Below are 23,561 nucleotides of genomic sequence, written 5' to 3'. Positions count from 1 at the left end.
ACGTTCGGGTGCCATACGGGAGCAGCATGCAAGAGGGGAACATTTAAGATGCTTTGTCTTTGCATCCAACAAGTCTCTCAGTGGTAAGGCAAACACATCTTGGGAAATACAATACAATGAAAGTGAAAGATGGCTATTTTGAGCTACACTAACCTCTTGATTAGGAAGCTGGTTTACAACACAAGACCGGTTTTACGAACAAGCAAGTGGCATTCCAGTTTCTGTCTTTAATTCCTCTGCCCCCTAGGCTTCTGCCAGATGTTTGAGAACACAACTTAGGAGTTACAAAGCCTATAGAATACTTTGATTTGTCGTGCCACCTAGTGTTACCAAATAAATGCTAACAATCTGGCACATTCAGTGCATTTGCAATAGATTTGTCAACAATCCTCAAACATAACATTAATGAAATAACATCAATCTTTAACAACTCCTTTATTTTAACCAGTTCATGAATTGGAGTGACAACTTGATACATCTCACAGACACAAGTAACAACACAACACCTGTTGTACCCGGAGAGGCTGGTGCGCTTTTATCTGCAACTTCTCTTTTGGAATATCTTTCTTTAAATAATCCTCTGAATTGGAATTCCATTCCAGTTCGTACATCGTGGGTGCTCAGTAGTAACACACATACTTAGAGTTAATATTCATGAAACGTTTAAATATTTTTTTTAACTGAATACTAAGGCCTGATCAAGCAACATTTCTTCCTCTCCATATGCCAACAATAATGGCATAAATGACCGGTTTCGTTCATTTCAACACATAGAAATGTACTCGCCACGCCACAGCAGTTTGGTACCAAATGTCATCGATATTCATTCATAAACTGCATAAACTGAAAGTACCAGTGCAAATAAATAAATAAAGTTTAAGAATTGTTTATTATTAAAGACAATTCTGTCCAAAACCTTAAATCATTATTCAGATAATGTACACTGCAGCTTTCAACCAAAAAACAATATCAATATAATTTAAAAGTATTTACCATCTTTACAGCAGTCATATTCATACTTTACTGTACAACACATACCGATGTAGTAGAACCAGTTATTGCCTCTAAGATATGCCTGATAAAAATACCAGTGTATGGAATTAAATCTTTCAAGCGTTCATGCCTTGCAAACAAAATCTCACCACTCTGACACAGAATAAAAAGGCAGTCCAAGTTTAGACTTTGCATTCAAATACTGATAATAGTAAAAATAGTACCAAGCATGAGATTAAACTGGTGATATAGTTGTGGTAAAATTGACATAAAATGCAGTCATTTTGGCATATTAGTTTTCAACCATCATCTTTTATGCTGTTTAAAGATAATAATAAGTTGAGGCCAAACAATTTTGTGTTGTTAGGTAAACAGATACAACATTAAATGGGCTTTCGAGTCTCTATCTCATAATTTGCTTCTGTCCAGCCTCTTTTTGGAGGGGTTAGGATACTGGGGATTCTCAATAACCCCCTCTCCAAACTTGAGCTCCAAGAAGCCTCGGTGGTTGTTCGGGCTGTAGGCAGTGACGCCGGCAAAAGACATGGGCACCAACGGCTGCAGGAAGTGCTCTGGGAACTCCACGTCTTGTTTGTGCTCTGTCCATGTGTCTTTGGTCATGACGCCATTACGTGGATAGAATGGCCACAGGTCAACATGTAGGTGGTTGGCCTCGCTGTACTGGACTCTGTAGAAGTCTCCTTCCACTGCGCGCTCCCAGACGTAGCCGTTAGCATCCACAAGAGAGCCAGAGTCCAGGTTCTTCAAGTGATCACAGTTGGGTACATCCTCCAGGTAGATACCAAGGTCCACATCATAATCCCATGGGATGACGTCTTGATGGCGGACGGCGCCCAGCAGAGTCCCCCCCTCGAGCCAGTAGCGCACACCTGAGGTCTCCAGGATATTGATAACATACTTGGTGGTTTCCCTGAGAGCACGCAGACAGCAGGGAGGTGTCCAGCGATCAAGATAAAGGTAATCTGGAGTGTCATCCTGCACAGTGCCAAAGCAGCGAGGCGTCTCTTTACTGCAACCATACCACTGGTCCTTCCCATCAGGCAGCAGGAGACGCTTCAGACCAAAGCTCCTCATGAGCTTCCCAGTGGCCTCCTTCAGTCGAGTGTCGGCCTTCCACTGGTTGTGGGCTGAGCTGAAGAGGGGCCGATGGTTCGCGGCGAAACAAGGGCTCTCCAGAAGCTTGACTTTCCAGCCTCTCAAGGCAGTCTGGACGAAGAGCGAGGAGAAGAGGGGCCGCCCCACAGGGACAGAGAGATTAAAAAGATCTTCAGTGCGAATGAGAACAACGGCATCTCCTTGTAAAGCTGAACACACACTTCCGCTGCTCCCAGACGCAGCTGGTGAGTAGGTGGCGGTCCACTCTCTGAGGTTCACCCGCAGGTGGAGACACTGCACGGCTGATCGAGCCAGCACAGGTGCAGCTACCAGCCTCACAGGCCCCCCACCCTCACCTTCCAACTCCCTGATCAGCCTCTCGATGGCCCGAGGTTGTTCCAACTCCACCCCGTCAGGCACCAGCAGCACAAACTCCGTCTGAACATGGAACTCTGGCCTGTGAGCTTGTGGTGGCTGGTCTGGGCTGGGGGAGAGAACTAGAAGGCGGGCCCCCTCTGGAAGTACCAGGGGAGGGTACGGAGACGCGTCTGCCACAGCCAGGAAGGGAAGCTCAGGTCTCTGGCGGAGGAAAGATTTAGCCACATCTCCAACATAATTCTCAAAGTTTTCAAACTCCCTGAGAAGAACAGTTACACGTGGGCCACGACTGTGTCCTTCCCCTCCAACCACTCCAGGCTCACCACCAGCTCCTACAGGCACCCCCAGGCCTCCTCCCAGACCAGAGGCTGGAAGGGCAGCCCTCCTCGTGCCCCTGCCAAGCTCCTTCCTCTTGTCCATCATTTGCTGCTGAGTGCGGGACACATAGTAAAGAATGAGGAGGTTGAGGATGATGGCACCAGTCAACAGGCCTTGGCAGAGACTGATACGCATGGCAACTGATGTTTACTTCCCAGTTTCAGTCAGGAGAAGAAGTTTCAATTAAGAAATCCAGTGGTGGGTCTTAGGTCCCCATTAGTAAAATAGTAGAGGAATTACAGTTGAAGACAACCTGTGAAAGACAACACAAATTTAATTGTGCAGCGATTGTGTTATGCTTTTAATCCCACAGATGTATACGTTAATAACCACTATATGACTGCGTAGTACAATCTCATGCTTCCTTAAAATAACACAGATGACTGCTCTAATTTGAAATAGTTAGCAGTGCAGACATAAGCAGTTACTTTCAATGTAAAACTAGGACAGCACTAACTCCATGCAAGGTTTCTAAATAAAAGTAACTAATGTTAGCTGCATTATCAAGCAATTAAAACCGGCTGTTAAATTCCCTACTACAACTCACCTTAATTTGGATGTATCTATCTAATTTGGCAGTTATTTGCAGCCCTTTGCGTCGTGCATTACTATGTTATTGGAGGCATAAAACAACGTTAAGCCTATTAACCTTGTTGCACTATAGTGTATTTGATTTCCAGGCTGGTCCATCTCAGCCAGCTCTGGTAGCATATGAGCAAACCTGGCTGAATCGTTAGCAGCAAACACGGAGATGCATCTGCATTGTTAGCTAATATTGGTGCGGTTGTGGTTGAAATCGATTCTCCAACATTTCAAGATCAAATTCATAGTGCACAGAAATCGCTTCAGAATATTTCATTACTATGTAGTTAACTCAAGCTCAAACATGAAACCCATCTGCACGAATGTACCACTAAGATAGCACGTTTGCCGTGACTTCCGGCTCGAATCCTTCAGAATAAAAGTACAAATATTAACAATGCAACAACAACGACAACAAAAACATATCTTTGCACAACAATTGCAAAATACTATTGCTGGATTGAAATGTATTCTTACACTATCATGTAATCTCAACTGTTAAGCAAAAAAAAGCACACTGTAGTCAAGTTGAGACATTTGTAAGAACAATATATGAGAAATATGTCATAAAGTCTTCACACTTGTATGAACATTATTACAATTAAGTGAATGTAGGTGGGTGGGTATTTGTTATTTTTGAGAAACTGCTATAAATGTATCCCCATGTGTTTTACTTAAAGCGCAGGGATGCCAACGGACCCGATCTGTACAGTTGATGTTCTGTCTTGAGCCGTTGCTATGTAATACATTATATACATATTATGTCCATGTGTATCTTACTGGTTACAATCGAAAATTAGAACATCTAGATTACCATGTGTTAATAATGCTCCTGGATGATTATATCCATGTGTGTTGTATTCGAGTCCAATTGATAATAGATCTGCAAGAAAACGGTGTGCTGTGGCCACACGGAGGGGCTCACGGGAAGACAAAATCACGGTCGACCCGTGAAGGACGTTTGCCGTGGAAACTTCAAACCGGAAACAAAATTGTGGGTACCGTTGGCTAACCTTACTGTCCTCAAACACGCTTGCTCACAAAATGGCAGGAAATGAATTCCCATAGCGACGTGTTCATTGTGTATTACTGCAAACATGGCCCTTTATTTGTCACCCACATCGGACATTTCCAATAGCAAACAGGAAACAAATCCTGGGATGTACAAAATAAGAGTCGCAAACATCCTTTTTAGTGTTTTGAGAGTGATAGACATTTAATAACCTTATTCCCATGTTACTTTAAAGGAAGTTTCCAAGTGTGCCTTTATGTTAAATGTGGCACATTGTTGACTTGACAAGCCAGAATGTCACAAATATGTAACTTGATCATCTTACTTTATCTTGAAGGTTTAGAAGCGGAAGAGTAGTATTTTGTTAGCTGAATAGTAATTTTGCTCTGTGCGTGTGAGAAAGGCGATAAAAGAGGGTCGCCTATTGCGAAGTGCTGCTGGGTTGGAAGAACCGTACGAGGTACTTTTTGTATTATTATTGTTCGTACACTCTGCCCATTTACGCCTCCTTATCCTGGCGAAAGGTTGAACGGGTAAAATGGAGGCGGATAGATCCGGCGGAGGACCAAACCCGAACTCCGGAGGAGGCGGCAGCGGAGCGGGGCGCAACCCAAACGGGCCCAAAGCAGCACCGGGCCAGGCGACATCAGCTGCGGCCAACGGAGTGATGGCAGCAGCGGCGGCGGCGGCGGCGGCAGCAGCAGCAGCCGGCGCAATGCCCGGATCGTCGCAGGCTCGGGATCTACAGGACGGGGACTCGGGAATGACGCTTCCTGGGATCCTTCACTTCATCCAGTACGAGTGGGGACGCTTCCAGGCCGAGAAATACCGCTGGGAGGCGGAGAGAGACGAACTCAGGGTAAATGTTGTTTTATCATTTAGACGGTTTTTGCAACGTTAACGCCGAATAAAGGCCAGGACGGATATTGGAGGAGCTCTTCCAGTGTTGCTTTGTGACAGTACACATGCCCTACATACAATCAATCAGTTTCGACATTACGAAATTCTAATGTGCTAACATTACACCCTATCATATTGTGTTGACAAGGATGTGTTATTACTAAGCAGGACATGACAATGAAGGGGCTGTATGACCTCCAGCTGATGGTAACCTAAAGCCAAACAGCCACAGGCTATAATACACTGTATTTTCCAGGAACATTTGTGTCTTTGCCTTTCAACCTGATATAAAATCAGTTACATCCCACTCACAAACATATACTCCTCCATTTAGATGAGATGGGTCAGCCTACAAAAGCAAGCAAGATATCCAGCAAATAGTAAACAGAGTTGAGGTTACCTTGCAGTGTCGGTTTGACATTAATGTGCACATGACTGTTACCAGACTCATTTAAAGAGTGGTATTCTGGCATGCATGTGGATGCATCGATTGTAAATTGACAATCAGGGTTTTTAATGTGAGGTTAAAAGGGGTTGGTAGTGTCAAACAGCTGTGAGTTTCCTTTAAATCACTGCATTTTATAATCAGTCATTTGAGCATCAGTTGTGAAAGTGCTGTTCCATTTTAAAATTAAGCGTAGTTTGATGTTTTATTTTATTGACAAAACAATTGGTACAGTGAGAGAAAGTGATCGTGGTGACCTTTGTAACATAGACTTCCACTCTAATCGTGGCCAGTAAAACACCAGACTGCCAGCAATCTTTGAATTGAATCACAATTTATTGCATAATCTCTTCCGATAAAGTTCCTTGAGGCATACTTTTGACAAATAGGGGTGTGTAGTAAAAGTGTAATAAAAGTGTATATCTGTGTATCTAGTGGCATTTAATGGAAATCCACTGTTTGCATTAGGTCCTGTATCACTTACAGATGGAGGAGTCAGGGGTGTGGTGTACAGACAGGGTTGTGTATGTAATGCCGGTGTATTTATCCGCATCATTCACACTTAGATTATCGTCCGTTAAGTATCATCCTTCTAGAAACTAGGCCTAACCTTGCACATCCTGACTGAAGGTAAACATTATAATCCGCCACTTACAAAAACATATGTGCTGTCTGCCTTTTAGGTTAGAGAAGTGAGCTTTTGACCACAAAGTTCATCAATTTGAGTCCCTGGAATGTCTAGAAAGATCTATATGAATGTCTATGTCATAGAAAAGCTCCTTAAGCAAGGCACAAGTCCCCTAATGGTTCCAGTTATTCAGAGACTGACAGCAGAAGACAGAGGTTGTACCTTGCAACATTCATATATGCATGTTTAACTGTGTGAGGCAGAGCATTGCTGGGCAAGATTATGCTTACTCATCAAATTGTTCCAGGATTAAGGCAGGTTAGTAAAACATACACGCATTCAAATATGTTTTTGTTCTGCGTTTGGAATAAAAAGAGGAACAGTTCCTCTTTTCATTCCTAAACCCATATGTGGTCTTATTGTAACCAAAGTGCTCTTGCAATTGGGACACACTATCTCCTGGAGTTCATTAGCTTGACAAAACTGCAGGATCTTTTTTGTTTAATATTGCCTCTCTTCTGTCACTGCTTTTCACTTTGCCCTCAACTCAAACCTAGTTATAAATAGGAGCCTTGATAAAATATGGATGAACAATAACAAACTGGTTGTGCTTGCTGCTTTTATAGTCGTGTGTGTGGGAAAGAGTGAGAATGGAAGGTAGAAGCAGTCCATCGCTATGTCCAACACGCCATTAGTGCTTGTTATGGAACTTTGTTTGCGTGTCCTGCACATGGTCTGGTTTCACGGGTACAATTAGCACCGCGTCCTGTGCTGAGAGAAAGAAAGGATCGCTGGAGTGCAAGGCTGAGAAATTGACCCAGCTTACATTTTAACACCCACAGGCGTCTGGCTTTTGTTGCCAACATGCTGGCAGGGCTCTCAACATGCCAGTTAGCATGCGCCCCATGCCAAGTCCTCAGTGTATGCAGCACAATAATATACTTGTGTCCATTGTCTGCTCACATGTCGACTACACATGACCTTTTGTGCTTTATGGCAACCAACATATTAGATGCCAGCAGCAGCAAAACCATCACCAATATTTAAGATAAACACTATCATTTTACAACTGTGAGCCTCTTTGTGCGACGGCGTGGATGTCTGCAGTATAGCTTGTCTCTGGGAGACTGTAACACATGTGCTGTGTCTGCGAGTGTGTTCTTGGTGTGAAAAGCCACCTGTGGTGTCGTGTCTCCCATGACATGCCAGGAATGACGGCCCTGCCCTCCCTGGGCCAGGTGGGACGTTCCAGAACGACCATGGGACACACTGCACAGGGGACAGGTGGCAGTGGCCTCGTCTCTTTGTACTTCAGACGCACAAGAATGTTTTTCCAATGTATTCTATCAAATTACACGACTAGTGCATTGTGTGCAAACAAGCTTGTTTTTGTCTGATTCTCATTATAATTTTATGGACAAACGGACATCAAACCAAGTCACTGCTCTTATTCGACAGGGAAAAGGGCAGACCTCTACCTGTTCCTCTTTGAACTACAGTATTCTCATTTCAAGCTATTTAATTGTATTAACCGTGTCATAGTTGTGCAGAATAGATTACTGGTGACCCAGATGACATCAATTCCTGTTGAGTATGGCCCAGAGGGCTCCTGAGTACACATCTTTAATTAATAGCTCTGTGTTGTCAGGCATAACACACATATGACATCTATATGTACTGCCTTATTACAGTGTGTCTCCCACCCACGCTCACTTACAAAGCTCCTGTTCTATACACGCTGTAAAAAAAACAACGTAATTCTCTCCCTCTTGTATTTCCCAATTTCTTTCCCAACTCTTCCCCTGAAATCTTTATTATCTTATTATTTTTTACCCTCTTATTCAAAACATTCATCTCATGCAGTATGTTTGCTTCCCAATGCTCTAATCAAAACACAGGCAGCAAGACCAACTTCCTAGGATGTCATTCTCTAGCTAAATATCACACACACACACACACACACACACTGTCCCAGAAAAGTTCAGTGCTCTACTTGTTGGCTCATGGATTCTCTCATGGGGATGAACGGTTGGGAAGATGGAGGGTGGCCAGTGGAGGAGGAAAGCTGCCCGTGACCCTGTTCTGCAGCTATTAGAGGGATACTGTCAGAAAAGGCTAAATGTGTCAGCTCTCCATGTTACAACAAAACCTGGAAAGGTCAGCAGCAGTTGGCCACGCAGAGGAAAACCCACCCACAGGAAAGAGAGATCAGATGGCGTGACACATTTGCTCCTTACAAGGTTCCTTTGTTTGTTTACCAACATCATACAAAGAAATAACAGGGTCGATGTTAGCAGAGGCTCTATTAAACGACACCTTTCTTTATATATACTGAGATGTCTTTGGACCTGCTGCTCCATTTTGGCTCTCATTTAATGTGTCAGTGTTCTTGATGAGACCACCTTTACATGCTGATGAATGGACGGCCTTGACTCACCTTGGCTGGTGCAGGCCCCCCCCCCACACAACTAAAAACAAGCATGTCTCAATCTGAACCAGACAAAGGGCAGAATAATACAGACCAGGGAAAGAACAAAACAAAACAAAAGTGTTTATTAAAAATAGTACAGCTTTTTTGTCAATGTATTCACACACCTTGGTGGGAGCTGTTGATTGTAGAATCTCATTTTAACCAGAAGCGTATCTTTTGAAAGCTGCATTACTTCTTGTCCCTGCAACCGCCAATGTGTGCTGTGGTAAATTAATCTACTCTGACATCAGATTTTACCCTCTTAACCCCATTACCACATTCAAAGAGAAATACTGTCGGAGAGAAATGTCAAATAAAACCAGGTCAGAGACAAATAATGAGCAGTTAAGTAATAGATCAAGGTGTGTGTGTGTGTGTGTGTGTGTGTGAGAGACTACTACTGGGAACCTGTCCTTCTAGGAACATAGTTGTGTGATGCTGGTGCACACGGGGTGGGATGGTTATCTCTCCGTGAGAGCAGGTTGCAGCTCGTCTGTCTGTGAGTAGGAGTACAAACGCGTGCCCTGCCCCCGAGGGAAGAAGGAGACGCATACCTTGTAGAGTTAGAAATTACAAAACAATTTGCTCATTCAAATAATTTAGTTCAAAGAGCAGAATACAGACTGTTGACTTTGTTTGTTTGATTTTAGTGATGGAATCACTGTTCAAATGTACATCAGTAAATGATCAAATCAGTGTCCACACTAGGGGGACAGTTCTGTGACCGTTTTGATGAAGCTGCTTTTGGTTCAGGCTCTTTTTGTTCAGTTCAATTCAAATTTGGCCGACATAAGAACGGTTCACCAGAGCTCGGCACCCACCGATCTGTACGTTTTTAACCAGAACTGTGTATCGATGCTGAGCTGACAATGTTCTCAGCACTCAGGATTCTGTGTTAAGGATTTATTTATTTGTGGACAGAGGACCTCGTGTTCCACTCTGCCCCTTCTTCGTGCCCAAGTTGGCTCTCCTGAATCAGCAGCAGGCCACAGTATCAGAACAGTTCTTCGTCATTGTTGTGGATGCTAGGTCAACCTCTAATGTTACCCTTATTTTGCACATTTCCTTTTGAAGATTCATTTTTAATGTGAGCTGTTTTCTGACCCCCCCCGCATTATGACACTTTGCTGCTCGCAAAACTGCCTGCTTGACTTGTATTTTAGCATATCAAGCATTCATGTTTGATTCTGTTGCACTGCAACAAGAGTTTCTACCATTAGAAAACACAACAACTACGCAATTACTACTTGTGTGCAGCTGGGACATCTCAGCTAACTAGTTGTTGTAGCTAACCCGATGCCAGCTGCTCTTTCAACCACATAGCCACAGCAAATGATGCATCCATGGCTGTTTATACAAGGCGAAGCAGATTTTTGTGTTTCACTATTCCTCCTGGCTTGTTGAATATATGAACGCATTGCTATTCAACGTTTCCTTTCAGTGCTCCTGATAAAAAACGTTAACTAATTAATTAATTACTATTACCATTATTTACTTCTTTAAAAACTGAATTGCATATCTGTATGTCATAACCTCTTTGGACATGCCTGCAGTGTTGACACAGGCAGCTTTTATTACAATTATCTCCAAACGTCTCAGACAAGCGTATAAAGTCACATTGTATTAATCAGGATTACTCACAGCATCAGTTGTAAGGTTTGCTTGGCAGATTATCGTGCGTGTGTGTGTGTGTGTGTGTGTGTGTGTGTGTGTGTGGTGCACACTTTCCCGGCTGATTGACTACCCTCTCAAGTAGACTGAGTGTCTGCCCCATGAGATAGGGGTTTTAGACTGTTCCGCTTTCATGGAGCTGTGTATTCGGGAGGGAGCAGACTCGTGGACACACACTGGGACGTGCACAGGAGAAATGGACTGTAAAACAACAGTCATTGATGCTCCAGCACCGCTTGGCTCAGAGAGAGACAGAGATGGTGAAAATGCAAAACTATTGTGCCTGCGAATACCTGCGAATACCTGCATGCAAATCCTGAGATTAGAAACAGTGGTAGGCTTTTTTTTTAAACCTACTTCTAACTGGAAACGGAGCTGTTTTGTTTTTCTCCTCCACCCAATAGAGGGCAGGATGTTTGTTGCCTGGTGTGAATCAGTTTTTGCTCAAAAACTGCCCACTGTGAAGCATCACTTATGATACAAACCTTTCTCATCACTCCGGCAGCCCTTTCTCATCTTTGTCAAGTCTTGCCATATGATGCCTCACCCAAGGGAAGACCCTGTCTAAAGATAGCCCTTGTCAAATCTTGAACGTGTTGTCACCCTGCATTCTCTCATTATCACATTGTTCTTCTTACATTTTTTTGCCGTACGGCAAGAGTGGGCAGTGAATATCTCTTACCTCAAGTTAATAATTGTATTAGCTCAGTTGAGGAAGGAACATGAGAAGGGAACCACACAAAGGAAGGATGTGTCTTAAAAGAGGGTATTTGAATTTGGCCGATGTGTGTCTTGTTTTTCCTCCACTGAGGCCTCGGTTAGGAGAAGTTAAAAATAAGAGCTCTGTTCCACAACCCTCTACTTATTCCTCTGGGTTCTCAGAAGTCATGTTTGCTATGCTTGTCACATGCTTTTCTAGCTTCAACTGAGAAAGCACATTCTGCAGTTATCATATAAATTGATTTTGCGATCATATATGCCCGCGAGTGTCCTTATATGTCCCGCGAGTGTGTATATGTGTGCTTTTTTTTAAGGAACTTTGTGGTCCTTACCATCCTGTATGTGTGTTTCAGGCTCAGGTGGCATTCCTACAGGGCGAGAGGAAAGGGCAGGAGAATATGAAACAGGACCTGGTGAGGCGGATCAAGATGCTGGAGTACGCCCTCAAACAAGAGAGGTAAGACTCTTTTCTGTGCCCGTGTCCTCATGTCTGTTATTCACTTAACCTTCTGTGATAATAATGCTGAAGGAACAAAGATTTGATGGTGAACGTTGTTCCTGTATTTGCCTGTAATGCTGCCCTCTGGTGGTGTTGTAGGGCAAAGCATCAGAAGCTGAAGACAGGTAATGACCAGAGTCCCGGAGACAAGAAACCAGAGACAGAAGCAGACCAACGTATGTTTAACCAGGCCCTTATCACTGCTGCTTTAATTTCCTAGCAACTAAAAATTTCTGCTAATGCGTTGCATCACAATTGACTAATCTCTTTCCTATAGTTCCCAATGGGCCGGCTGAGTCAGACTCTGAGCCAGCCAATCAGATGTCCTGGAAAGAGGGACGTCAGCTACTACGCAAGTAAGGCCTCTGCGTCAACAACTCCTTTTTTATTTTGGTACCATACTTATGTAGTCCATTAGTACTTTATCATTGGTGTTAAACTTGTGATCTAGACCAGAATAATTCATTTATATGGGGGTGGATATCAATTATTTTTGTGTGCCTTTTCCTATGAATGTAGATATCTTGAAGAAGTGGGTTATTCAGACACCATCCTGGACATGCGATCTAAGCGTGTGCGCTCGCTGCTCGGGCGGAGCAGCCCAGAGGCCAACGGGCCTCCACCCAGTGAAATCAGTCCTGAGCCTGAGCCCCGGGCAGGTGGAGAGTCCATGTTGGTCAGACAGATAGAGGAACAAATCAAGAGGTGAGACTGTGGAAGCTAATGGAATCTCCCTGCTGTTGTCAGAATAGTGAAGACACCCACAGTTTGCAACACAAGGCCAAAATCATGAAACAGAGAATGACATTTTCTTTGTTTTTGTTGCTCCTTAAATGTACAGTTATGATCTTTCCATACCTGCGACTGCTATAAGACAGTTTTTTTCCCCACCTAAAGAAAATATATTGGTAATGCGGTTCTGCTGTTGCCAAATATTAACATGGCCTAAGTTCATGATGCGTCGTGACAATCTGATTATCTATTCACAGACATGAGCTTGAAATATTACGGTTGGCTGATGATGGTCATTTTAGTGCAAAAGGTCATCGGTTGTGTACCTGTCATTGCACAGAAAATATATGTACCTGTCGAGCTGGTAAAGATTTAATATATGACTGGAAATATTTTAGGATAGAATTATCAAAATGTTAATGGTTAACTAGGATGGTAAAATGCACCCATAACACCTTGGCCAAACTTTCTATAATATGGTATTATATAAGTATAATTGAGTTTGTCCTACCTCCCTCTGCAAGGTATTGACCGAAATATAATATTTTTCCCCTTATCAACTGGAGTGGAGAGAATAATTGTCTGCATTTGTAGAAACGCAGGCCAGGAAAGCTCTAAGGAACGTCTGGGCGGCTCGGTGCTCGATAAGATCCCCTTCCTGCATGGCTGTGAGGACGATGATGAAGACGACAGTGACGAGGAGGATGACTTCCAAGGCATGGCCACTGACTGCATCGATTCACCGCGAAAGAACAAGAAGTCTCGTGTAAAGGTATGACCAGGGATGAGGAATAAAATGAGGAAGGTGTAATGACTAAACACAAACTATAAACTGCAAACTTTATTCGTGACTAATCGCATAGTAAATCCTCTTCTCGGCTGTGTTCATGTCCAGATGGCTTCGGAGCCCATGACCACAGACCTGGACCCGGAGGACGAGGAGGACGAAGACGACTCGGAAGATGCCCTCAGTGAATTTGACTTCCTGGGCTCGGGGGAGGATGGGGAGGGGGCGGGAGAGGCCCGGATCTCGGGGGACGGACGGGAGTTAGGTACGCTGTTGCCATAGCAACGTCATCAGCACAGCACTGCCAGAATCACTGCCACCAGTGTATCTGTCTTTTTTGCCCCCCCCCACCCCCTCCCCGCTCACTTTTTTTATCTTTTACTTCTCATTGTGTCCTGGCATCTCTTCTTGTCAATAAAACCAACCTCTTTTCCCAACCACCTGTCTCTCTGTCCTGTTTCACGAGCTGTCAGTCTGTGGTTCTTGAGAGCTGTGTAGCTGTCATCTCTGTCTGTAGATGTATTTTCTGTGGTGCGGGGTCATTTCAAAGGTTGCCAAGCATGCTGCCTTCTCTTTTTAATGTCCACATTTCATTCTTTGAGTCATATTTACACTGTGGCCCTGTGCAACATTTTTTTTTATTGTTTGAGTGTATGTTTTGTATTTAAAGAATGAAGTCTATCTTTTTGTCTACATCCGTCTGTCTCTCATCTGTCCGTCTGCTGGCCTCTCCAACCGTCCTCCGCCCCTCTGCATGACTGGATGTTTTGTGTCTCTCTCCTCTTGGCGGGTTCAGAGAACCGCAGGAACAAGTTACAAGGCATGATGTCGGACTTCCCCCCTAAACCCACCCCGCCCCCCTCTGTATCAGGACAAGCTCGCCCCGGGGAAGGTAAGACTCCCCACCATATATGCCCCATCCGAAACCGTAGACTATCCTCTACTATCCTACACGCTTGATTGTAGCTTAGATGTTTAACCTCAAATATGATGTCTTGTCTCAGTTTTGTTTAATGTTAAAGCCTGCATAGGCGTAAATGTACAAAACTGCTCCTACACATTTTTAAATATATCCTCTGATGCACAGTGGGAGTAAGGAAACACAATTTATAGACGCTTGCTGGGGAGATCTAAGATGTATTGCTACATTGTACATTCCCTTCATCTCTGCCTGTATTTATAGGGCTATGATGTTTTGTGTAACTCTTGTCCTTTTTCACCTCCAAACCTGCAGGTGGTGCCCTGGGTTTCTCCTCTGACGTCTTTATTATGGATGCCGTCGGAGGAGGAGACATGAACCTGGGTGAACTGGCTGACCTCACCGTTGCCAATGACAACGATCTCTCCATGGATGTAATTACACATTTGTTCCGGTCAATACACAGGATTGTAATCCAACGTGCATGTGCACACGATGTGTGGATGTTGACTCTTTCTGTTTAAATATGTGTCCCGTCAGATGCAAGATAACAGAGAAGAGTTTAAGAAGACATGGAACCCTCGTTTCACACTACGCAGCCACTTTGATGCCATCCGCGCTTTGACCTTTCACCCCAGTCAAGCAGTGCTGCTCACGGCCTCTGAGGATGGCACTCTAAAACTGTGGAACCTCAACAAGGCCATGCACTCTAAAAAGTAAGAATCTGTAGATCCACAGGGAGTGAAGACAATGTATATAGCTCTTTTTAAACTTACAAATCACTCCGAGCAGCAATAGGACAGATAATATACAAATCAAAGATAAGAAGCACATTTATACGATTGCTTCCCTCTTTAGGAACGCGGCGTTGGATGTGGAGCCCATCTACACATTTAGAGCACACAGGTGAGTTGAGTACAAATCCAAACCCTTACCATACACGGATGCAGTGCAACCACTGATGCCACTCTCGTTATGTCCAGTGGAGCTGTTCTGTCGCTGACCATGGGCGAGGACGGAGAATCCTCCTATAGCGGGGGTCTAGATGGAACTGTCAGATGTTGGAAGATGCCAGACCTCAATGTGGATCCTTATGATAATTATGGTCAGTCATTATTAACTGCAGAGTAAGAATGATTGTCCATTTTAGAAGTGTATTTGTTAATATGTGCGCTGGTCCATCCAGATCCTGGTATCGAGAGCAGTGTGCTAGCCGGCCACGAGGACAGCGTGTGGGGTCTAACTTACTCGGAAGTTCACCATCGTCTCGCCTCGTGCTCAGCCGATGGCACCATTCGCATCTGGGACCCTCAGAATTCTGCTCCCTGCCTGTCTGTCTTCAATAAGGAGAGAGGTAGACGTCTGTGTTGAGTGTGAAGACGTGCGTTTTGAGCTTTTGTATTGCGTCCATGCCGCACAACTTGATCTCCTCACGTCTTCTCTCAGAGCACGGAACACCCACCTCGGTAGCCTTTGTGGCCACGGACCCCAACCAGGTGGTTGTGTCATTCGACGGCGGTGAGACGCTGCTCTACGACCTCAACACAGAGCAGAGCATCACTGCACTAGAGACAGAGACCAAGGATGGTATGTTCTGGAGCCTGTTTGAAACCTGCTTTGAGAGAAGTTCAAAGTCAGATGAGATTCAGATGGAGTTGTTTTGTGTTCTTTGCAGGCAGTGAGCTCATCAATTGTGTGGTCAGTCACCCATCTGAGCCCATCTCCGTCACTGCACATGAGAACCGCACCATCCGCTTCCTAGACAACAAGACAGGTATCTGCATGTCTTTTATTTGTACTGGTCATCTGGTAATTTCTGGAATGTGAATGCAGCTTAATAAGCTTGTTTTGTGTATTCATACAGGTAAAGTTGTCCACTCAATGGTGGCTCACCTGGATGCGGTCACCTGCCTCACTACAGACCCTAAAGGCACTTACCTCATCTCTGGCAGTGAGTACACTCAGCTTTACTGTATCCTTATTTAGCGGAACGTCTTAGGATCGTTTTCAAAATACCATAAACTATTATCTTATTCACAAATCACTCCAGACTCTAGTTTCATATAACTTCATTGTACCGAGAGAGAGAGATTTGAATGCCAACAGTTTCTTTTAATATTTTGTCCATTCTGTACACAAGTTTGTATTTCGCAGGAATTGATAAATAGGTAGTGGGAATTTTAAAAAGAAGTGATGAAAATAAAATTTCTCAAAGGTAAAACAAAATGTTTTTGTGATGAAAAGAAAAGTACATAGTAATACACCATCTACTATACGTCATCAAACTTGTGTATAGATAGAATGAAACAATCAGAAAGCCTCACAATCGGTAGTCTCTCTAAAGTCGCACCATAATGCATTGCAGAAGAAGTTGTGCATTAAGTCTAGTTTTTAAAACGATACAAAGCTTTTCTTTACATTGCACTCCACAGTGGTCTTTGTCCCTGTACCATTGTCTTTGTTTTCACCCACTCTCTGCCCCCTGCAGGCCACGACTGCTCGGTGCGCCTGTGGATGCTGGACAACAGGACGTGCGTGCAGGAGATCACGGCTCACAGGAAGAAGCACGACGAGGCCATCCATGACGTGGCCTTCCACTCTTCACAGCCCTTCATCGCCAGCGCCGGCGCAGATGCACTTGCCAAGATCTTCGTCTGATCGCACTGTCGTCATTCTGGTGAGACGGGGGTCACGTTTTCGACAGAAAGCCTGTATTACAAAATGGGGGAGTGGAGATTGATAGCGGGACATTTAACTGGCAATGAAAGGTTTAAGGAAAGTCTATTAAATTGGGTTGGGAATTGTAATACTATAAGCTTAAGTCAGGATATCTCTGCCTCTATTGCTTCTCTTTTTACCTTTTTCATTTTTAAAAACCTGTAAATCCTTCATCTTTATGAAAGTGCAATACTAAATTAAGTGTTGGAGAACAACTTTCTATGAGTAAAGTAGTTTCCCCAAGTCTTTATTAAATATCATAACATATGGATAGCCTCAATTTCTAAGTAAATCTACAGTGGACCGGTGCACATTCCCTCTTTAACAGAATTTTAAAAAAGTCCAGTTTCTTTGAGAATTCGTTGGGCTTCACAAAATGGCTTAAAATCTCTGTTTTTGTTGAATCCTCTCTGCCTTAAAATGTCCAATTTAAGAATCTTAAATGGGTACTTTTCCCCCCTCCTAAAAAAAATCAAATTACCCTCAAAATCTAATTTGATTTATTTGTCTTGTAAATTACCAAACCGGATATGTTTTTAAATTACAGTATTACTGTATGTCAATGTTAGAAGTAGTTCTGAATGGCTGTTGGTCTAACTTTGTTTTTTTCTGCCTTTTTTAAGTCCTATAAAAACAACTGGGCCAAAAGAGACTGAAGACTACAGTGGACAAATGTCAACCGCTTACACACACACTCACACACTTGTCCTGTACCCCACTGGCTGGGTCATCGCCACAGGACATCACCTCCTCTCAATCGTCCACTCTGATGCCTCAGTGACTTCTTGTAATACTAATCATACCGCCTTTTTATATAAACCCTGCTGCTCCTTTTTTCAAATAATCATATTTGGAATAACACTTTTCTACACTACAAAATTCCGTTCTGCTTTCTTTTCATTCTACCAACAAGTATTACAAACCCCCATGTGCATGTGTGTGTTTTTGTGTGCTTGAACTGCTGACACACTACTCTCACAGAGAAACCACCAAGGAAACGCTCGCACTGCAGAGCACACATGATGCACCACTGCACGCATTTCAGTTGAGCTCTCAATTTAACAAATTGCTTGTGGCTTACATTCATATGTAGACATGACTAATAACAGTTATCTTTCCCAATGTCGGCAGAAAACACCTGGCCAACCCCTTCATTGGGAATCAATGTATTACATTCCAAAGACTGCAGGTAGAGTGTGTGTGTGTGTGTGTGTGTGTGTGTGTGTGTGGTGTTGTATTCAGGTTTGGTGTGTTAACGGGGCTGTGTGTGATGTGAGGAGCCATTGGACAGTTGCTAACCAGTGATGAACAAATAGCTTTAATTTCCACTTTATGGCAAAGTCTCATTGTATGTATGAGTATTATAACGTCCCCATGATATGTAAGATGAAATGTCACTCTGCTGTACAAGATGAATGAACATGTTTCCGCAATCATGGTCCGTTTCTCCAAATGTGCAGTTTGAACCCTGTAGACTGACGCTCTCACGACACATTAACCAGCTAACGGTAGATATCACGAGAGTGCAGTTAAAGTCGGTTGACTTGCAGAGGTAGTGAGGCCGGGCCGTATGCTCTCAACAAGCTTTTTACTGTACGGAAGAGTGAGTGCCTGTGTTGCTATATGCACGAGTTAAATCACGGTGCTATGAAAGACCTCGTCAGTCTTGAGTCGGGATCAGGGAACGGTTTTGTGTGCTCGTGTGGGAAAGAGAGACTGTGTTTCTCACTCATCGGGCTATGAAGTGAACCTGCTTTTTAAATGACAATTCATTGGTTAATCATTTCAATAGCGGTGGTCACATTTTAGAATGAACTATTACCGTCTCTCATTAGAGATGTGAATAGTGTCACCATTGATCGTTTTAGGAATGTACAGAGCTGATTGTGATTTGTTTTACAGTACCACTCGGATGAGAGCTGTTCAAATTGTCTTTTTTTTTTTCATTTCATCTCGAAAGTCGGTGCCAGTTTGTGGATGGCGCTTGGTTCTGGCTTGTTGTTATTTATTCAGGCTTTCCAAAAAAAAAAAAAAGCTTGACATTACCTACACTTGTATGTTTTGGTGAGGTTCCCTTGCCTTGTTTTTGACGTGCATCAGTTGCACGGTAGCACATTACCCAGAGAGCTAATGATGTCTCCTCTTTCTGAAGAGGTGGGAGGAAGAAAAGGAAGAGAGACCATTTTCAATTTAGCCACTTATGCCATTTCAGAAAAAGAAAAAAGAAATAGAAGAAATAATGAATTGGAGATGTTCTGGGGTCAGTTAATGAAACATGACTCTGCAGCTAATCTGTCTTGCTGATCCCTTCCGGTTCTGCTATTTTGAGCTTAACCCTGAGGACATTTGGTTTAGGTGGAAACATTGTTCCTTTGAGACGCCTCACGTCTATCTCGGTTTGTTTACTGCATCTAAACTGACCTGACTTTAAATTACTTGACTGGTAATTGTATCGTATTACCTGGAGAAGACCGAATAAATCTGGTGTTAAAACGCTTGGTTCAGGGGACCCTTCACCTCTTCAAGATTACAGGGTCACACTGGGGGTCAGAGGTCAGATCTAAGGGTTAAAAGTAGCCTAGATGTAAACACTTCTTTCCTAATCACTGCGGACACTAGCATTCATAGTTCAGATTTTATTTTTCTGAAACAGGATGGTGGACTGTTCCGGACGGAACTACATTATTGTACTGCTGCTGGACATAACATCCTGTTATCACATTAACTACTATTTGGCTCCACTTTGCACTACATTTAATTGTGGATGCTTGTGGTGAGGAATGGTTACCAACAGGGTGCAGAAATAATGGTTTGCATGTATTTCTTATACAATCTAAAGTAAATACTACAAGGTGAAATACCTGCTGTAGCTCGCAGTTATTTGATAGTGAGGGTGACATAGGGCCTCTTTCTAAGACAAATCAGTTTGACTCATCAAAAAAGAAATCAAAACAGAGGTTGTAAATGATGACTCAAAATGCCATTAAGTGCTGTAAATGCCCATCATTTCCTTGCTTTCTTTCTTGCATTTCTTTTCTTTGATTATGAATATGATTATTAAGATGTAAGAATACTGTAGTATCATGAGTGAATCATTCTTCCTTGCTAGGCATAGAACTTGCTTGTGATTGATAATGGCAATGTATAACTTGTAAAAAAGAAAACAATTAAAAAACATGAAAAAGAAAAATGTAAAAAAAAAAAAAAAAAAAATCTGTTACCAGTCAGAGGCCACGGTAAAGGACTCTCATTTCTTTGTTTTTATTTTTTTATTAGCAATTTATCACTGTGTGATATTTTGTACATCATATTACGCTGTATTCAAACTATTTCCTCTAACTACAAGGGATAAGAGACCTGCTTTTTATTATTTTTTGTTTTATTATATATTTTTGAACTGCATTCTAGCGTGTATCAAATGACTTTCTCTTTTTGTTTACGGGTCCCCTGTCGTATGTCATTAAGGAAGAAAAAAAACAACTAAAAATGAAGATTTTTGTACAGTGAATTGAGAGTTGTTTGTGTTGTCTTTTTTGCCTTCTAGTAATGGATACAAAACTTTCAAAAACAACTAGACACATGGAAGTATCATCCCTGTCAGAAAATAGACAGTCGAAGTACCCTGATGGAATAACTCTGAAAAAGAGACTACATCAGTTTAGTTAAGGGACTTTTCAGAGAAATGTTTAAAAATTTGTTGAAATTCATTGCATCAGAGACCACGATTTCCTTTCAATCTTTCCATACTTCCCTAACATAACTTGATATTGTCTTTTATTCTCCTCTGCTTTAATAGTAATTGGTTTGATGTGGTTTTCCCACAAAAAGTTGAATTATCTTGTTAAAATTCCTAAAACACATCTACTTCAAAATCTATTGAAAATCTATGAATAGGCAAATATCATTTTTTGCCAAACCACTGTTTTCAAAGTCAACATCCTGCTGAACTCCTATCGGACTTCCCATGATGGGCCCGCTAATCTCGATTTGTAAATGGAGTTCCCCTTTCAAAGCAGCCAGCCCAAATCACATTGATAACTGAAACTAGTAAAGCAGAAATTCTTTGATAGTCTTGTTTGGATTTTAGAGAACCTCATCTTGTCGCAGGTATTGTGTCGGCTATTAACCAAGAATGAACCTATGCAACCTACAAGCTTTGGCTGACTGCACTCAAACGAGTATGCCTTCTATATCTTTTTTTTCTACATAAAATCTTCACATTACAATTGTTAATAGTATGATTTCAGCAACAGGGTGAGTAAGATTTGTAAAATTGTTTCATTTCTTTCTTTTTTAAATATTGCATAAACAACATTGTTTACATAATTGGCCAATGTTGATATTTTAATTCATTGTTAATGGAACACTCCTTGTGTTCATTTCACCTGTGGTTATATGTCCATTTGTAATATGAGACCAAATCTCCAGGTGAATGGGTAACAATGCAGCGATATGGTCTCATCGATACTTTGGAATGAGCTATTCGACATCCATCTACATCAAACATCGCCCTCTTGTGGTGAAAGTAGTCATAACAAGCATTATTTGCTGCTGCTTACTTATTGTGATCTCTTGCCTTAGTTTTAATATTCGAAATAATGGTCAGTAACTATCTAGTGACCAACGTTAATAATTCATTATTTTCATCTGCATGCTTTACAATATAGCAGTGCAGAGTCACTCATGTTGATGATTGTGGTAACCAAACCTAAATTCTACTGTACATTCTGGTGTGTACAAAGTGCCACCCACTCCCTGGCCAGGAAAGTTCCTCATTTTATTGAAACTTGCATCGACGTTGCATGAAAACAGCTCCGAGGGAGGTGTGGCCCTGTTCTGCAATCTAGCAGAGGTGTGTCTGCTAAGAATGCAAAAAGGTGCTACAGGAAAACACAAGACAAGAGAGCTTCACAGAGGTACAGGGGGGGGGGGGGGGGAAGAGACGGGAGGGCTGAACGTGGAGCCGCCCCCCCCCCTCCGGCGGTGTAAGAGGATCCGGCCTGGACTCAGGGTGCGAGACAACAAGACCAATAACCCCCAAAGCGAGGAAGAGGAAGAGGGAGGAGGGAGAAGCCAAGGAGTCAGGGGGGCGGGGTTTTGCGAGAAGCTATTGGCTTCAGGCTGCGTCAGTCATTTCACTTCCTCCCTGGCGGTGGCGAGATCACATATGAGAGGGCATGAGAGGGGGAGAGGGAGGCACCCTCAGACGGCTCTCGCACTCGGAGTGTTTTTTCACGAAAAAGACTGAGCTGGGGCTGAAACTGAAACAGGGCAACGCTCGTAAAAGTGCAGTCTCTTGCTCTCCTTCATTCTCACAGTTTCCTGTTTAAGGAGGCCATTTTGTAACTCAGCCTGGAGAAGAGGCACAACAAAGTTTGGCATTTGTTTTTGTTTTGTCTCCTTCTCCCACGGCTGGTGAGTTTCTCAATCAAGTGTGGACTTTCTCCCCTTCACGCCAACTTCTCTAGGCGAAGGAGGACACGCACACACACACACGCGCACACACACACACACACACACACTGCTCGTGCCTGTCTCACCGGGACAATAACAGGAGTGTGAAGAGGGGACAGCGCGAAAGAAGTGGCAGCAAGGAAGAAAAGAAAGAGAACACACAACTTCCTGGATAAGGATTTCTTCCCTGATTGGGTGTGTGGACACAGAGGAACCAGGACTCTCTGCTCAGCGTGTGTGTCCATGTGTCAGTGTGTGAGCCCCTCTCTCCTCCACTGAGACCGTTTGAATGAATGTGGCTTTTCTGAGAACTTGTGTGCGTGCATGTTGAGAGCCAGACTCTGAATGGCTAACGCGAGCCCTTGTATGTCCTCGGGGGCCATGGCCCAGGTCTTTTTCCCCCCTGGGTGCTCCTCCCCACCAGGCTCAGCTGTGATGCAGCACGGGACCCCCATATCCGTGCCCCCTGTGCCTGCTCAGGGTAGTTTCCCTCTGATGGACCTGACACCGGGCCAGGGTCCTAGTGGGGCTGTGATACCCGCGCAGCCTCCCCCTCCAGGGGTGTCCTTCATCATCCAGATCGGCTTGACTAGAGAGTCTGTCCTGATGCCCCAGAGTGCTGACCTGGCCTATGTGAAACAAATCGCCTGCTCCATTGTTGACACCAAGGTAGGAAGTGTGTACATGTGGGGGTCAATATGTATGAACTGGGGTGGAGGGGGCTTTTCAGGTAAAACTGTGTATGTGTTCCCCAGGTGGGCAGCTGTTTATGTTCCAGGCTCTGGTGCCACACTTGTGTGTCAGATGCCCAGTTGGAGTTCTCTTTACGTCTCTGTTGCAGTGTCTGTGTCCCACCAACACCTCTGTATACACTCTGCTCTTGTCTTGGGTAACTGGAGGGGTTCAAACATGCAAGCAGACACAGTATTCGAACAGGCGTCCGTGACCGACTCTGAGAAAATGTACAAAATGGCACAATTTAGTTCCGCTCTAATTACAGAAAGCATTTTTTTCCCCCTCACAGAGTTGGAAGAGAACACTTTGTTCAATTAGGCTGTGTTGTGCCACATTCAGGCGCCCAAGGGATGTTTGATGGGGCTCAGTGTTGGAGACGGTTTCATCTGGCTGTTCATGCATTGGCCAACATGTGTACTACTGT

The 23,561-nt window shown here is 43.4% G+C and overlaps 3 protein-coding genes across 5 annotated transcripts in view; 2 read left to right on the top strand and 1 right to left on the bottom strand.

Annotated features, from left to right (window-relative positions):
• Nucleotides 1-425: 425 nt before the first annotated feature.
• fkrp (fukutin related protein) lies at nucleotides 426-3,811 on the bottom strand. 2 transcript variants are annotated; one of them, XM_034548717.1, is made up of 2 exons: nucleotides 3,413-3,811; nucleotides 426-3,118 (listed from the first exon to the last, which is right to left on the bottom strand). In XM_034548717.1, exon 2 carries the CDS (start codon nucleotides 2,998-3,000, stop codon nucleotides 1,402-1,404), a length of 1,599 nt encoding a protein of 532 aa, XP_034404608.1. In that variant the 5' UTR covers nucleotides 3,001-3,118; nucleotides 3,413-3,811; the 3' UTR covers nucleotides 426-1,401. The 2 variants fall into 2 exon arrangements, with proteins under 2 accessions (XP_034404608.1, XP_034404609.1); XM_034548718.1 differs by having other exon boundaries at nucleotides 618-3,118; nucleotides 3,515-3,789.
• A 971-nt stretch (nucleotides 3,812-4,782) lies between these two features.
• On the top strand, nucleotides 4,783-20,462 carry strn4 (striatin, calmodulin binding protein 4). Its single transcript, XM_034548715.1, has 18 exons — nucleotides 4,783-5,318; nucleotides 11,647-11,750; nucleotides 11,892-11,968; nucleotides 12,070-12,148; nucleotides 12,312-12,497; nucleotides 13,119-13,296; nucleotides 13,420-13,576; nucleotides 14,108-14,203; nucleotides 14,546-14,664; nucleotides 14,771-14,946; nucleotides 15,089-15,136; nucleotides 15,214-15,335; nucleotides 15,417-15,584; nucleotides 15,677-15,817; nucleotides 15,906-16,004; nucleotides 16,095-16,181; nucleotides 16,719-16,907; nucleotides 17,572-20,462. Exons 1-17 carry the CDS (start codon nucleotides 4,998-5,000, stop codon nucleotides 16,886-16,888), a joined length of 2,328 nt encoding a protein of 775 aa, XP_034404606.1. The 5' UTR covers nucleotides 4,783-4,997; the 3' UTR covers nucleotides 16,889-16,907; nucleotides 17,572-20,462.
• Nucleotides 20,463-21,875: 1,413 nt separating this feature from the next.
• Nucleotides 21,876-23,561, top strand: part of prkd2 (protein kinase D2) — a 32,081-nt gene continuing 30,395 nt past the window's right edge. For both annotated transcript variants that reach the window (XM_034548714.1, XM_034548713.1), the window contains exon 1: nucleotides 21,876-23,071. In XM_034548714.1, the coding sequence (XP_034404605.1) occupies nucleotides 22,748-23,071 (324 nt within the window). In that variant the 5' untranslated portion in view covers nucleotides 21,876-22,747. The remainder of the gene's footprint in view (nucleotides 23,072-23,561) is intronic.

This window comes from Cyclopterus lumpus, chromosome 13 (genome assembly GCF_009769545.1).
Source record: "Cyclopterus lumpus isolate fCycLum1 chromosome 13, fCycLum1.pri, whole genome shotgun sequence".
NCBI lineage: Eukaryota > Metazoa > Chordata > Actinopteri > Perciformes > Cyclopteridae > Cyclopterus > Cyclopterus lumpus.
Note: the sequence above shows the minus strand (reverse complement) of the source record. Positions and strands in the feature narration are given on the sequence as shown.

Bases quoted from the DNA above. Each gene is read 5' to 3' on its own strand.
- fkrp (XM_034548717.1), bottom strand. From the start codon at position 3,000: ATGCGTATCAGTCTCTGCCAAGGCCTGTTGACTGGTGCCATCATCCTC.
- strn4 (XM_034548715.1), top strand. From the start codon at position 4,998: ATGGAGGCGGATAGATCCGGCGGAGGACCAAACCCGAACTCCGGAGGA. The intron at 14,204-14,545 runs GTAAGACTCCCC...CCAAACCTGCAG, and splicing joins ACAAGCTCGCCCCGGGGAAG to GTGGTGCCCTGGGTTTCTCC. The intron at 14,947-15,088 runs GTAAGAATCTGT...TTCCCTCTTTAG, and splicing joins AAGGCCATGCACTCTAAAAA to GAACGCGGCGTTGGATGTGG.